We start from the raw sequence: 15,900 nt of genomic DNA, 5'->3' as shown, positions 1-15,900 counted from the left end.
ATCAGGTGGAGGGTGTACGGAAGCTCTCCAGCCTGTCTTCACAACTTTTCTGTAGATCTAAAATTATTCCAGAATAAAATAATTATTTAGAAAAGGTCCTACTGACTGAGCATGCAGCGTGCCAGGCGCTGCAGTTGACTCTTGACATGTACTAATTCTTCATCCTGATGACAGCCCTCTGAAGCCTGGCTATTATGATCACAACTTTTAGATGAGAAAGCAGAGAGGTTAAGAAAGGCACAGAGGGGTTAAGCTACTTGCCCCAGGTCACACAGGAAGAAAAGATCAGAATTTGGACTGAAGTCAGCCTGTGCTGTTCAACTCTAGGGCTGCCTGTTTGTGCACATGTGTTTATTGAGCAACTACTGTTTCCTTCAGAGTCTGACTAAAGAAACATCTCTTCGAGGAATTCTAGGGATTTTAACTTGGGGAACCGGATACAAAGATGATGGAAGAGGTATAAAACTAAACAAGGGTTGGAGATGAAACCCAGCGATTAGGAACAGCAGAGAGCCTCTATCCCTGAGGACTTGGGGTCAAACAGAAAAAGTAGTCCAAACAGAGCCCAGGAGTAGAACTATTAGTGAAAGCTGAAGCCACAGAGGAGATGTAACTGTAGGGAAAATACTCCTGCTTCTCCCTTTGTCCTGCCCCCAGATCTTCCCTGAATGCCTTTCATTGGCTGCACCTTCCTGGAAGCCAGAGAGCAAGGCAGTATGGGAAATGTAGTTCCCAACCATGAGGAGCAGGGGAAGCTGTCCCGCAGCTTACAACTAAGTGTGTGTGTGTGTTCAGAGAGCAGAGGGCAGTTTTGATCTCCTTTTTACAAATGACAGAGGCCAAGTGACCTGCTTAGGATCTCACAAAAGAATAGCTGCCTATCCAGGACTTGCATAGGGTTCCTATGAGGATTGGTGAGAAATCAGCTGCAAAGCACCCAGAAGAGGCCTTGGCTCACAGGATGTGTGCCATCCGTGTTAGCTGTTACTGATAATGATGATGATGATGCTATTATTAATTATTATTATTATTATTATTACTACTACCACTTTCGTGATGCTGAAGGACCTCTCTTTGCATAGAACGGGCATATCCCATGGTCACAGGACTCTCTGTGTTTATGTCTTGGGGGCAGTACTAAAAATGCCATTTAAAGCATCGAAACCAGAGCACCCCACTCTGCGGAGGCCTGAGCAGGTTTTCCCCATGTGAAGGGAGGGGAGGGGAGTGTCCTAAGCAAAGCACGGAGCTCTGGACAAAAGTCCGGAGGCAGGGAAAAGGAACTGAAATAACTGTGTGGGGCGGAGACAGGCAAGCAGGGAGGCTGAGAATTCAGCTGGGCTCCGTGGGGCAGGACTAGTGACTGGCTTTATGCGGAGGGCACCCGGAGCTACAAAGGGTTCGATGTGGAAGTGACACGTCAAAAGCCAGCTCTGGCTTCTCTGGGGAGAATGGATCAGAGCTGTAAGTCTTGAGGCCAAGCTTCCATGGAGGGAGAGGCTCTTCTCCCCTGAGCATCATGGCTAAGAGCAAGGATTTGAGAGTCTGACAGGCTAGGGTCCAAGTCCCGGCTTGGATACTTATTCGCCTTGTGAGTTTGGACGACTGATGTGCCTCTGTGTGCCTCAGTTTTCCGTCTGTAAAATGGAGCTAGTGTTAGTACCTACCCCACTGCGTGAGGGGTTGGCTATGAGGACTTCGCGTTTGTAAAGCAGCTTAGTGTCTTCGTTTGTCTGGGCTGCAGAACACACGAAGTATAGATGGAGGGGCTTAAGCAACCGACACGTTATTTCTCATAGTTCTGAGAGTCTGTCGAGGTGCTGGCAGATTCAGTGTCTGAAGAGAACCAGATTCTGGCTCATAGACTGTCTTCTCACTGTGTCGTCACATGGTGGGAGGGAGGAGGGAGCTCTCTGAGGCCTCTTATCAGGGCACCAGTCTCGCTACCAAAGCCCTCACCTTCAAATACCATCACACTGGGGGCTGGGTTTCAAACATACGGATTTTGGGGAGACAGAAACATTCAGTCCATAGCAAAGGGCAAGCGCGACAAGCGTTAAATAAAATAGGCGGCCTCAGTGGGGGTGGGGTGCTTGGTGTCTGCTCCTCTCCTTCATCCATTCCGTGACTTTAAATCCCATCCCTCGCAGGCGGCACCCAAATGCACATCTCAGACTCTTTTTTTTTTTTTAAAGAATTTATGTATTTATTTGACAGACAGAGAGAGCATAAGCAGGGGGAGCAGCAGGCAGAGGGAGAGGGGGAAGCAGGCTCCCCGCTGAGCAGGGAGCCCGATGTCAGACTCGATCCCAGGACCCTGGGATCATGATCTGAGCCGAAGGCAGATGCTTAACCAACTGAGCCACCCAGGCGCCCCAGCATCTCAGGCTCTTGACTTCCATTCCCCCCATCTGCCCTAGCCCCTGCCACAGGCCCCTCCTCCAGCCTTCTCCATCTCAGCACATGACACTCCTGTCCACCCACCCTATCGCTCATCTCCCTCCTTTCCTTCCACCCATGTCTGGCCCCTCTGCAAATCCTGTGAACTCTGACTTGTCCATCCCCAATTGCATCTACCCTGGGGAGGCCCTCATTATGGCTCATCTGGACAACTGTGTGGTGAGCAGCAAGTTCAAAGGCCCTGGGGTGATAAAGAGTTCAGGAGTCATGGGGGACCTGAAAGGAGCCCTGGGAGACTAAGCAGGCTCGGGAGAAGGTTTGTTCCCTCCCAGAAAGGTCTCCTCGAATAGGGTGTTCCTGAGTTTTAGGGGCGGGGGTTGTGGGGGACTTGCACTTTCTCAAAGCAAGCCTGTCTGATGACTGGCGTGACCCTTGTATGAGAATCCATAGGCTTGATGCAAAACCCTGCCCATACACCCTACTTTTAGAGCTGTCTGCAGGGATTCATGGTGGTTCCGACACAGTGTGGGCCACATTTGGACGGACTGAGTGTGTAAATACTTGCACAAGGCAAGCCTTCTCCACACCTTCCTTGGACTTGAGCGGAGGAGGTCAGTCAAACTGAAAGACCCGTGTCTCCTCCTGCATTTCCCGAGGAAGTCTATGTCATTGATTATCAGTCCACATTGGCACTGGGATGGCAGAGCCTAAGACATCCTAGAACATTAGTACTGCTTTGACTGGGGCTCAAGCGGTGCTAGGGGTCTTCCGTCCCCAAGGTGTGGGTGGCTTCAGAGGGTAAGAGGTTGTGCTGTGTTGCTAGCCTGGATAGCCACCCAGGGCAAGATGGGAGGGAGGGAATGAATGAATGAATGAATGAGGGAGGGAATGAATGAGTGAATGGACTCACAGTCGCCCCCAGCCACAGGCTCTCACAGGCAAAGCCCCAGCTGCTTAGGCTGTGGAGGCATGGGTGACCTGATACCGTCTTTAAGACCTGTCAAGTTTATCACTCAGAGGGCATTTGCCCAATATCTCGAGGTCTGACAGGAGCAGCCTGCTATTTTCTCAAGCCCTCCAAAGGGACTCGGCCCCTGTCACAGTTCAGACATGGCAGACAGGCATGTCCCTGTGTATTCATCATGACCCTTCTGCCATCCCAGCAGTCAGGGAGAAGCCATGGCCGCCTCTCAACCTGCCGGGTGCCTGTCTCCAGCCTGATATCACACAATCCCTGATCCCTCCTTAGGACAGACAGAAGCTAGTTTGGTGGCAGAAGGGGAAACGCGTGGTGGATCTGTCAAGAGGTTTGCTCTCTGTCCCATTAGCCACTCACTGTTCAGTCAGTCATTCAACAAACATTCAGTGTGCCAGGCCCAGGGAATGCAGTCAATGAGCCAAGCAGGCAGGGGCAGAGGCAGGCTTTAAGCCAGTGGTCACACCCGTGAGGTCCTAATGGCCTCTGTGATCAGCCCTTGAAGGAGCACTGGGAAGGTATGGCGTGAGGGGAGCCGGATGGCCTGCATTCAAGCCCAGGACCATACTGCAGGCTGTGAAGCTCTGGGGAAGAGATTTGAACCCTCTGCCCCAGTTTCTTCCCCTATCAAAGGCCCAAATGACAGTCCCTGCCAATCACCTACTTACAAAGTGCTTAGAACAACGTTTGACATCGAGGAAGAAGTGGAGGTATTAGGGAAGGCCAGCACAAGATGCCTTGAGAGGTGGGTAACATGGGGCAGGGACAGCAAGCCTGCTTTTGGAAGAGACATGTAGGCAAGAGCCCCCAGGAATGGGAAGGGTTAGTCCGGCCATGAGATGGGGCATGAGTGTTGATGGCAGAGGGTCCAGCCAAGGCAAAGACATGGAGTTGGGAAAAGCAGGGTGTTCCAGGAAGACCAGAAGATGGACCAGAGACAAGGGCCAGCGGTGTAGACTTGTTGATTGCCGGCCGGCCACAATGAGACAGGACTCCCCTCCGTCAAATCCTATCTAGGAGATACTCCAGGACAGGGAGCCGACTGAGCCACGTGCAGATGAGGACAGAGCAAGCATCTCCACCCATCTTCCACGGGGCTCACTCCTCTCCAACATCGGCCTTTTGGGACTGTTCATCGTCCTGTGGCCTCAGCCCCAGCTCCACGGGACTCTCATCAGTTCTTCCAGATCATCTCACTTCTCTGCCTGCATCGAGCTAGACCGTTTTGATTTCAAGAAGTTAGTGAACTAGCTTTAGAGTCATGAGGGTAATAATAGTAATAATAGCAAACACATAGCGCTTACTACATGCTGTTGACTGTTGTGATCGCTCGCACGTAGAGGGCATTAACTCATTCAAGCTTCCCAGCAGCCCTGTGAGGTAGGTACAGCTATCGTGCCCATTTTCCAGATGAGGAACCCGAGGCAGGGAGAGATGAAGTGACTTGCTTCAGACAATGAGCAAGTGGCCAAGCAAAGACATAAACCCAGGCAGCCTGACCCCCAGACTCTGCTCTCAACCACCTGCCTCTACTCTACCATCCAAGTAGGAGTAAGAAACATCCAAAGGAAATGAGCTTTTTCTGTCAGAAGTTTTTTTTTTTTTTTTTAAGATTTTATTTATTTATTTGAGAGAGAGAGAGCATGCACGCGCATGAACACAAGCAGTGGGGAGGGGCAGAGGGAGAAGGAGAAGCCGACTCCCTGCCAAGCACAGAGCCCGACACGGGGCTCAAACCCTGGACCCCAGGATCATGACCTGAGCCGAAGGCAGACGCCTCAATGACTGAGCCACCCAGGCACCCCTGTCATAAGTTTTTTTAATTGAAAAAATATACAGTGTTATATTAGTTTCAGGGGTACAACATAGTGATTTGATAATTCTATACCTTATGCAATGCTCTCGATGAGAGTGTAGTCACCATCTGTCCCCCATACGATGTTGTTACAATAGATCGACTACATTCCCTATGCTCTGCTTTTCATCCCCGTGACTTATTTATTTTATAACTGGCAGTTTGTGCCTCTTAATCCCCTTCACCTATTTTGCCCACACACCCCCCTTCCCCAGTGTAAGAATGTTGCCGGGAAAGATGCTGGTGACGTCACAGGGACTCCTTTTTGGGAGGATCGTGGGAGAGATCCTTGCCTGTTCTCGATACTGAAAATAGTTAAGCTTGCTCCTGAGCATCTGCTGTGCTTTTGTTTCAGGACACTGGGAACCGCATAAATGACCAGCTTTTCCTTTTTGAGTTGGCTGCTAAGGAACTTGGAGCCAAATTTATGGCCTGACCATATGCTGGTTGTTCGGGTTTTAAAAGGATGAGTTTTTCTTAGCCTAATTTCTGGCTCTATGTCCCCACTTTTCCCTTCCTTCCTTGTCTCCCTTGCAAAAGAAAAAAAAAATAAAAGATTGAGAAATTTAGAAGATTAGACCAATCTGAAGATGACAATAAAAATCCCCACTAAACTCTAATTTTCTTGGCTGCATAGTATTCCCTCCTATGCATGTGCCTTAAGTTTTGAAATCAAGCCCCCTACTGTCGAGCAACTGGAGGGGGTACATTCCAGTGGTCCAACTTGAAACAGCCCTTTAATGTGCATCCTTGTAGCGATCAAGTGCTCGTTCGCACGATTCCTCTGGGCTAAATTCTTCCACTGGGATTGACTGGGTTAAATGCAAATGAAGAAATCTTGAGGCTTTGGCTCCGGATTGGCAGACTGCCCTCCAGAAACATCGAATTCCTACTCTCCTATCTAATTGGAGCTATCATGTGGTGGTTTACAAATATCCTTGTAAATCGCTTGGAGTCCTCTGGAACAAGGCAGGGTACAAATAAATATATAAGCCCCAAGCCACTTCTGCCTCCTGATTAAATTACCTGGCCTCAAATGCAATAATATCCTTGTCTTATTAAGAGGCAGCTGCTTGCTCTCTTCCTGCTGGCTAACCCCCGATAGCCAGTTCTCCATGGATGGCTGCCACAAGATCCCGTAGCCGTCCCTCCACCCCTGGGGGAACCAGGAATTGTGTTGGAACCGAGATGTAGGTGGCAGATGTAGGCTGAGATGATTGATCCTGGGTGTGACAGTGAGAAAAATTTTTCCTGCGTGTCAATCCTGGACCTGTTAACGGGGACTGCTGCTTAATTGGGGCAGCATCCTCAGTGAAAGTATTTGGAAAAAATCCCAGCCAGAAAAGACGATTTGAGAAACAGCTACTTGAGCACATAGCTTCCCTGCTTAGAGCTCATTAGCAGGAATATTAAACTCCAGAACCAGGAGCTCAGCCAAGAAAGCAGCTAGAGCTTCTCCAGCACATTTGCCACATCTGAGGTGAGACCGGCCACCTGATCGCAGGTTTCTGTACCTGGACAGTTCCTGGGCTCTCATACCTGCTGTCATAAGCATTTTTCTTAGGATAGGCCCTTCTCTATCCCTAGGACTGTGACCTCCAAGAGTTCATGACCGAGGTTCCAGGCTAAACCCAGTTAGAGAGCCGGCATTTTCGCTCTCCAACAGTGAGCCTTCCAGGACATTTCCAGTGGTTCCCGGGGACATGAACTTGACTGCGGATTTGAACTTGAACCTGCCAGGCAAAACTCGGGATCTCTGCTGTGCTGAGATTTGGCAGCCAAGCCCCAGGCATTTAATTACACTGCTGCAGAGAACACTTCAGCGAGGTGCGTCCAACGCAGACAATTATTTTAGGAAAGCCGTGGAGGCCTTCTCTCCTTGCCACTTAAATCTTGCTTCTCTTTTACAATTCAATATTTTGCGTGTTGAGAGAAAATGGCTTGTTTGCTTCAAAGGATACACTAGGAATTGTAGAAAGGAGATGTTAATTATGTTGAACTGGGCTGCATTGTCTCTGCACAAACGAGAATTTTCGGAGGTGTGGGGGTGTGTGTTCTGTCCAAATTGCTTGGAGATCAGAGCCAGGGGGACACGGGTGGGGGTGCTTAGACTCAAGTTTTGTTTTGTTTTGTTTTAAAGAACCAGATTTGTCATGAAAGGAGACAAAACTAGTCTCACATTCTCCTGGAATCAAGGTGGAAGGCATTCTTGGGTCCCCCCTTCCTGTCTTAGGTGGGACTCCCTCAGAAGCAGAGCTGGTGGGGAGTTGAGTGCGAGTATTCACCTGGGAGGTGATACCACCAGGAGCCGGTATGGGAAGTGAAGGACTCCCATGCAGGGTGAGCTAAGGAGCGGGGCGCCGTGTGGGCACCTGGAGCAAAGATCCCAGTGGGTTCCCCTGGAGAACTGTCTGCAGCATGCCCCTCAGAGCACTCCTACTGGAGAGGTGAGAGGGCTACTGATATCTATCACTAACTCCTAGTCGAGGACTGCTGGGGGGAGTGGGGCTGGAGGGGGCTTCTGCTGCCTGCCCAGTGCAAAGGCAGAGTGGGCTTTGGCCGGGGGGGGGGGCGGATCCTGGATGCTTCTGCACTGAAGGCCTGGGGAGCCATGAATGTTGGCTCTACCTGAATTGTACCTGCATGCAAGAAAGGCTGGCAAGGTGGGTAACTTCATTGCTCTATGGAGGAGACGTGGACGGGTAAAAAGGGGGATCCCCCAGCTTCAAAAGGGTGAACATAAGGCACAAAGAATGACTAATTACAATAATTTCAGGTGGCGTATATGAATGGGTTGTTTTTCTTATAAATTAGTGGAGGAGTCAAGCTCATCTGTACAATTATATCACTTGCTCACATTACAATAAGCTTAAAAAAAAAAAAGACTTTATTGAGTGGGAGAGAAAAAAGGTGGGCTAATAGCTGGCATCTCCAGGATTGCTCGTAACTCACAGCCTGGCTTATCTCTGCTATGGCTCATGGGAACAGCTTCGGTAGGGTGATCAGTTAACAGCTGTCCAAATGAACAATTATTGTGGGGCTTTGTTTCTCTGTAAAACACTTGGGTTTTATCAGAATTGCTTCCAGGTATGTAGGAACACGTCTTGGTTAGGTCCAGAATCTTCCATTGTCCACCTCCACGGCCACCACCCATCCTGTTCACCTGGACCTATGCAGTCTCATCCACCCTGGTCTTCTGTCCTTGCTCCCCAGTCTGTCCCTCCCACAGCCACCAGAGGGCGCCTGTGTCTGGTGACCTCCCTCCTTGTTCAGAACCCCCTGTGGCTCCCACCTCCCTCAGGAATAACCAAAGTCCTTCCTACAGCCCACAGGTCCTGAACATGCTGTTCTGTCCCCTCCCTGCCCTCATCCCTCACCCCACCACCTTTCTCACTCTGCTCCACCCATGCCAGCCTTCTCCATGTTTCCTAAACATACCAGGCATGGTACTGCCTCAGGGCCTTTGCACCTGCTTTTATCTCTGCCTAGAACATCCCCAGATATCTGCATGGCTCATCCCTCACCTTCTTCAGGTCTTGACTCAAATGACACTTTCTTGGAGGCCCTCCCAGGCCACCTTAAAATTGCAGCCCCCAACCACAGCACCCCCCTGCCATCCTTCCTTCCCTATATTACTTATCTCTATGGCACTCATCACCCTTTACATATTTGGCATTTACTTGTCTATTTCTGTCTTTGTCTAATATAAGCTCCTAGAAGAGCTTTTGTGTTTGCACATTTTATTTGCTGCTGTGTTTTCAATGTCCACAATAGAGCCTGACACACAGTAGGAACTTACCAAATATTTCCTGAACAAAGGAGACCATCATGCCCTGATTAAAGAAAAAAGACTGAGAGTTGTGACTAAGTCCAGTACGTCCTGGGGGAGCTCAAGGGGGCCTAATCTGGGGGCCCACCATGTTCTATCCGGTGACTACTCAATGCTTTTTGAACAATGTTTCTCAAATACCTCCAGATATTGATTTGAATTTGTGCTGTCAAGTGTCCCCTCCCCTATGCCCTTCTCCTGCCACTCATCCCTCAAGTTCAACTTCAATGTCCTTTCTCTGGGGTACCTCCTCTGAAATCCCCAGCCTGAGGAAGAACCCCTATTACTCCTTGCACTTTCTTTGGAGCATTCACTGCAATGAAGAGTTCTAGAAGTATCAGTGGGGTTACATGTTTGATGTCTGTCTCCTCCATCCATGGGCAGCATCAGATGTTTTCTTCACCTCTCTCTTCCTAGCCCTATCCCAGACCCTATGCCAGGCATAGAATGGGCGCTCATATTTTCTAATAAGTGTAGAAAATTTTGGAGTTTCTTGATGCACATTAGCATTTCAAGGGTTCTGATAAGTCCTGCATCAAAGGAACTTGTTTCACCCAACAATGCACAAATTTCTTTGATCGCCAAGCATGCCTGGAAAGATTGCCAGCGTTCCAAGGAGATGGCTTGGGAAACAGCCATGACTGATCCCTGAATTAGCTAAGCATCATAAACTGACCTGAAGTTGAATTTAGGAGTGTGCAGTGATGCTTTCTTTTCAAGGGCCTGGAAGTCCCTATGAGGATTCTGTCCCCCTTTGGCCATTACCTTACCTGGGCTTCTCAGGAGCAGGGGTGGGGTGGGAGATGACAACAGTAGGGTTGCACTTAGTGGCTCTTGGGGTGTAGCCAGAGTCCATGTTTCACAGTGGGCTGGGAAAGCAGAGAGGGAGGTCCAGGTTTGGGGATCAGTACAAGTGGGTCTGTGCCCACTTGTACACATGGAGGCAATGTGTGTATGTGAACCTGCATGAGAGAATAAATTCCTGTCTTGTGGAAGGGCTTGAATCCCACAATTCCCTTGCCGTGTTCCTTAATCCCCCCATACCTCAGTCTCATCATCAGTAAAATGGGTTTCCTTGAGGAGGGATTGAGATTACATGCATCAGGCATTCAGCACATGGTCCAGCACATTCCAGGGCATCTGTCATTTCCCTGGGTCTTCTTTCTCCCCCATCATGGGCAGGGTGAATCCCCCACTGGGTTCCTGCTCTCTGACCCCTGTCTTCCCTGCAGACCCTCTTCCAAAGCCCAGAGGAAGGCTGGCAGCTGTATACCTCAGCCCAGGCCCCCGACGGGAAATGCATCTGCACGGCTGTGATCCCGGCACAGAGCACCTGCTCCCGCGATGGCCGGAGCCGGGAGTTGCGGCAGCTGATGGAGAAGGTAAGAACCTTCCAGGTGCCCCAGGAAGACTGTGAAAATCTCCCAATTTCCACCCTGCCTTCGGCCCCCATCCAGGCCAGCTGGGGGCCACATATAGCCATATATCCACCAGAGCTAATGGATAACCTGGCTCCCCTCCAGGTGGATATTTTAGTCAATATCTGTTCAGTGCTTCTTTGGAGAAGCTGAGCGTTGTGTGGGGACAGGGAGGCAGCATCTGAGTCTCCCGTGTATGATCTCTGGCCCCACCATGCATGCCCTACTCAGCTCTTTAACTCACCAGACTCACCTGCTGAGAAAAATGTCTTGTGTCCCTTGGGGAGGGGTCTCACCCTCCAACCCAAGACACATACAAGATTCTATCCTCCTCTGACGATGGTCGATATAAAACAGTCCCCATTCAAAACATCCCTGAGGATGTTTTGGTGCCCTTTATAGACTGATTGCTGTCCCTTGACACTATCCAGCTGAACTGCTCATGAGTCAGCTAAAGGGACCAGCTAACCATCATTATCCTATAGAAGAGGAAGTTGAGGGATTGGTGAGAACAGAAGAGATCCCGGTCAGCCCTGGACTCTCCCACCCATGAACTCTGCAGGATCCTGCCCTGCCCACAACACCAGCACTGCTTTGCCAGTTTGGGACATCCACATGGGGTCCGCTGATTGTTGAGAATGGCTATAAAAATATGTTGTGGCGTCCAGGGTGGGTGTTGGGCTGTTGGGTTTCTGAGAACTTCCAAGTGTCGTGTGAACAGGGGTTCAGGAAAATCTGTGTGTTTCCACAAGCACCCAGTGCTGTCTCTTGAGTTTACCTTAACCAGGTGGAGCTCACCTTAGGCAGGTGGAAGTGGGAACCAGGGGGTCCTCATTCTGGGTTAGAAGAGGCTAGGGCAAGGGAATTCAGTTCATTCATGTAGCTGAAAAGCACTTACTGAGCATCTAGTTTAGGCCAGTGCTGGGCACTGGGGATTTCGCTGTGGACAAGCTAGACACTGGGTCTGCCCGTGAGGATCTCACCTGAAGGAGGCAGATGAATAAGAATGTTCCAGGTAGTAGCTGTAGCTGGGAAGAACATAACCACGTAAGGGAGAGAGGACGGAGGGCTACTGGAGGCAGGGGCTCAGGGAAGGCCACTCGGAGAAGGTGATGCTGGAGATGAGGCCTGAAGGGTGAGGGAGCCAGCATAGCAGGACGAGGGGAACAGCGCTCCCGGTAGAGGGATCGGCAGGTGGAAAGGCTCTGAGGCGGGAAGGAGCTTAGAGTCTGTGAGAGGAAGGGGGGCTTGTGGTCGCAGTGGCTGAACATGGAGAGGGGGCAGGACCGGCCGCAGGGTCTTCCTTTTGAAAAGCTCCCTCTGGCTGCTGTATGAAGAACGGACTGCGGGGCGGGGCAAAGGGGCAAGCCTGGAGACCCGGGAAGAAGGGGTGGGAGGTGAGAGGTGGTAGTGGCCAGACCCGGCAGGGAGGTTGCTGGTAAGATCAGGGGAGCAGGTTGGTTGGGTGCTGGCCTCCGGCTCCGCCAGGCCTCATCTGTGACATCTCAGGGCTTGGGGAGGGCAGGAGTCTGGCTCTCCCTAACCCTCCCAAGCTCCTAGGTCCAGAACGTCTCCCAGTCCATGGAGGTCCTTGAGTTGCGGACGTACCGTGACCTCCAGTACGTGCGCAGCATGGAGACCCTCATGCGAAGCCTGGACGCACGACTCCGGGCGGCTGATGGGTCCCTCTCGGCCAAGAGCTTCCAGGTGGGTCCCTCTGAGTCAGGTCAGAGGCCAAGGGTACAGTTGGGATCGGCGTCCGTTAGTTCTGAGAGTGGGGTCATGTCTGGGAAGGACCAAGGGTAGGCTGGGTTCCAGGGTCTAGTATGGACCAAATGTCAAGGGCCAGGTGTGCATCAGAGATAAGGGGGTGAAGCTATGGGTCCAAGGCTGGGGTCAGGCCCGGGTCAAAGGTCAGGGGTTAGGATCAGTGAAGGTTCCATCTTGGTGGACAGGAGCTGAAAGACAGGATGTCGGAGCTGTTGCCCTTGAGCTCAGTCCTGGAGCAGTACAAGGCGGACACTCGCACCATCCTGCACCTGCGGGAGGAGGTGAGGAATCTCTCCAGCAGCCTTGCAGCCATCCAGGAGGAGATGGGCGCCTATGGGTACGAGGACCTGCAGCGGCGGGTGATGGCCCTGGAGGCCCGGCTCCATGCCTGCGCCCAGAAGCTGGGTATGCCTTGACCCTTGACTTTGACCCCTGACCTCCACACCCAACCCTAATACCACCTACGTGCCCAGAAGCTGGGCATGGTTTTGACCTCTAACTTCTAAACTTTGACCTTTGACTTCTCTACCCAAGGCCTAAAATAGACCCCAAAACTGGAAATGCCCCTGACGCTTGACTCCCAGTCCCCTTACCCTCAACTTAACTCCATCTTGGGACCAGATTTCTGGATCCTCCCTCACCCCCAGTCCCAGCTCTTCCCAGTTTGATCACACCACATCATCCTTGCCCTGTCTCGCTCGGGCTCTTCCCATCCTCCACCCTCATCTACCCTCTTCCTGCCTCCCAGGCTGTGGGAAGCTGACTGGGGTCAGTAACCCCATCACCATTCGGGCCATGGGGTCCCGCTTCGGCTCCTGGATGACCGACACGATGGCCCCCAGTGCGGATAGCCGGGTGAGTGACTGTGCCCACCCCAGGGGTCAGAGCCTGGGGGAGACAGCCTGTGGCTGCCCACAGGCGCCCAGCAATTCCACACCAATGCCTCTCTTGTAGCCTGAAGTGTCCTAGGATCTCCAGAGCCCTTGGCCCTCCCCTCGACTGTCTAGTAACCCCAGGTGACCGAGGACTTTCCAGCCCTCAGAATAGCCAAGTCTGTTGACCCTTTGGACTTCCAGTGGTCTCCACGGTCACAATTGCCCATCACCTCTGACCCATAGGAACCATCCACTAACTGCCCAGTGACTATCCTAGTGACTGATATCGGTCACTAGGTGGCCACTGAGTGTCACAGACTAGAGGTAGGAAATAGCCATTGTCTCACTATGATCACTGGCCTCCCAGGGATTATGGGGGTTCAACTAAGTGGTGAAGAGCTTGGGTTTGGGAATCAGGCTTGGATTTGCATCCGGCTGCCACCAAATTCTTAGCTAGAGAAGCTTAGGCAGGTTCTTTTTTTTTTTATTTTTTAAGATTTTATTTATTTGACAGAGAGAGACACAGCGAGAGAGGGAACACAAGCAGGGGGAGTGGGAGAGGGAGAAACAGGCTTCCCGCAGAGCAGGGAGCCCCATGCGGGGCTCGATCCCAGGACCCTGGGACCATGACCTGAGCCGAAGGCAGACGCATAACGACTGAGCCACCCAGGCGCCCCTTGGGCAGGTTCCTTAATGTCTCTGATCCTCAATTTCCTTATCTTCAAAATGGTCGTGATAACGTTGGCATGAAAGTTTTCAAGATGCTTGGCCCAATAACCAGCGCTAGTGAAGCACGCACCCCTGCTGACTGACATGTCGACGGTAGGTGGTGACGGTAGAGGAGACACTGCTGACAGGCCGGGTCATCTTGTGGCTACAGGGGTGAATTCAAGTGACCTCGTCACCCCAGGGCTGTCCAGTGACCGCTAACCATCCCATCTCCAATGAGCGGTGAATTCCTGGGCCCCGGGAGTCCACCAGGGACCGCAATATGCCCTGATCCTTAGGTAGCAAGTATCTGTTTTCAGACCCATGGTGTTTCCTGATCAAATGATCCCATTAATGGGACTATGACTGGTCACGAATGGTCACTGGACATCCGGACTGACTCATGACCACTAAGTGACTGTGGATCCCTAATGACCACCGGTGATTCCTGGGCGGTTGCTGGGGCCTTTGGGTGGCGGCGGGAGGCTGGGCAGCGACGCGCGGCTCTCTCGTAGGTCTGGTACATGGATGGCTATTACAAGGGCCGGCGGGTCCTGGAGTTCCGCACTCTGGGGGACTTCATCAAGGGCCAGAACTTTATCCAGCACCTGCTGCCTCAGCCGTGGGCAGGCACCGGCCACGTGGTGTACAACGGCTCCCTGTTCTACAACAAGTACCAGAGCAACGTGGTAGTCAAGTACCACTTCCGCTCGCGCTCCGTGCTGGTGCAGAGGAGCCTCCCGGGGGCCGGCTACAACAACACCTTCCCCTACTCCTGGGGCGGCTTCTCGGACATGGACTTCATGGTGGACGAGAGCGGGCTCTGGGCCGTGTACACCACCAACCAGAACGCGGGCAACATCGTGGTCAGCCGGCTGGACCCGCACACCCTCGAGGTCGTGCGCTCCTGGGACACCGGCTACCCCAAGCGCAGCGCGGGGGAGGCCTTCATGATCTGCGGCGTGCTCTACGTGACCAACTCGCACCTGGCCGGGGCCAAGGTCTACTTCGCCTACTTCACCAACACGTCCAGTTACGAGTACACGGACGTGCCCTTCCACAACCAGTACTCCCACATCTCCATGCTGGATTACAACCCCCGGGAGCGGGCCCTCTACACCTGGAACAACGGCCACCAGGTGCTCTACAATGTCACCCTCTTCCACGTCATCAGCACCGCAGGGGACCCCTAGCGGCCGCGGGAGCTCAGGCTGCCGCCCGAGGGCCGCGGGGGGCGGGGCGGGGGGGCCCTTCGACTCCGCCCGCCCGGGTCCCTTTAGCTTTCTGTCTCTGTCCGGCCCTTTCTCCCCTCTCCTGTCCATTTTTTTCTCTCCCTCCCTTTTTGCCGGGCTTTCCTTCTCTGCCCCTGTATTTCTACTAGTGCATTCTCTGTCTTTTCTCCTCTGTTGGTCTCTGATTTTGATACTTCACTCTTTCGGCCTTTTTATTGATGTCCCTCTGTCTCTTTCTTTTCATGGATCTGACTCTCCAGTTCTTTCCCTGTCTGCCACTCAGTCTCTCTTCTCTCCTTCCCCTCCCTCCTTGCTTCCCACCCATCTCCCCAGGCCCTCCCCTCCAAGCCCCCTCCTGCCCTTCAAGGAGTTGAGTGCATGGATCGGTTTCTTTTTTTATTTACACTCTTTCTTTCCAGGTTGCTGGAATAAAGGGGACCTTTGACATTTGATGCTTTGGTTGCTCTGTGTGTCCTAGTAGGGCAGAGGAGGCAAGGTGGAAGCTAAGTGTGAGCCTGGAGACCCATCCTGGCTGGGCCCCCTTTGTCCCAGGCCACAAGCTGTGGGCACCGGGGGCAGACAAGCCCAGCCTGGAGGCCAGGTGGGCTGCATGGCAGGGCGAGCCGTTTGGGAAGACAGGTGAGGCACCTACCAAGGCAAAGTTGTTTTGTTTGAAAACAATTTGAAGGCAATTTGATCCAAACAGCGGAGAATTCTATCACAACAATGAAAACAGGCCTTCAGTGAATATTCTCCATCCCTGGTTTCTCACTCATCGATCACACTGGTGCATCACTGAACCATCTGGCAACTTAAAAAAAATTTTTTTTTAAACAC

At 52.0% G+C, this 15,900-nt stretch overlaps 1 protein-coding gene across 2 annotated transcripts in view; it reads left to right on the top strand.

The window, feature by feature from the left end:
- The window catches only part of OLFM2 (olfactomedin 2), a 59,578-nt gene extending 44,554 nt beyond the window's left edge, over positions 1 to 15,024 (top strand). For both annotated transcript variants that reach the window (XM_073887766.1, XM_025863173.2), the window contains exons 2-6: positions 10,293 to 10,442; positions 12,039 to 12,185; positions 12,434 to 12,653; positions 12,997 to 13,103; positions 14,347 to 15,024. In XM_073887766.1, the coding sequence (XP_073743867.1) occupies positions 10,293 to 10,442; positions 12,039 to 12,185; positions 12,434 to 12,653; positions 12,997 to 13,103; positions 14,347 to 15,024 (1,302 nt within the window). The remainder of the gene's footprint in view (positions 1 to 10,292; positions 10,443 to 12,038; positions 12,186 to 12,433; positions 12,654 to 12,996; positions 13,104 to 14,346) is intronic.
- Positions 15,025 to 15,900: the final 876 nt, after the last annotated feature.

This window comes from Callorhinus ursinus, unplaced genomic scaffold (assembly GCF_003265705.2).
Source record: "Callorhinus ursinus isolate GAN/ISIS: 27379988/994484 unplaced genomic scaffold, GSC_fseal_2.0 scaffold82, whole genome shotgun sequence".
Taxonomy (NCBI): domain Eukaryota; kingdom Metazoa; phylum Chordata; class Mammalia; order Carnivora; family Otariidae; genus Callorhinus; species Callorhinus ursinus.
This window is presented reverse-complemented; position numbering and strand designations above follow the sequence as displayed.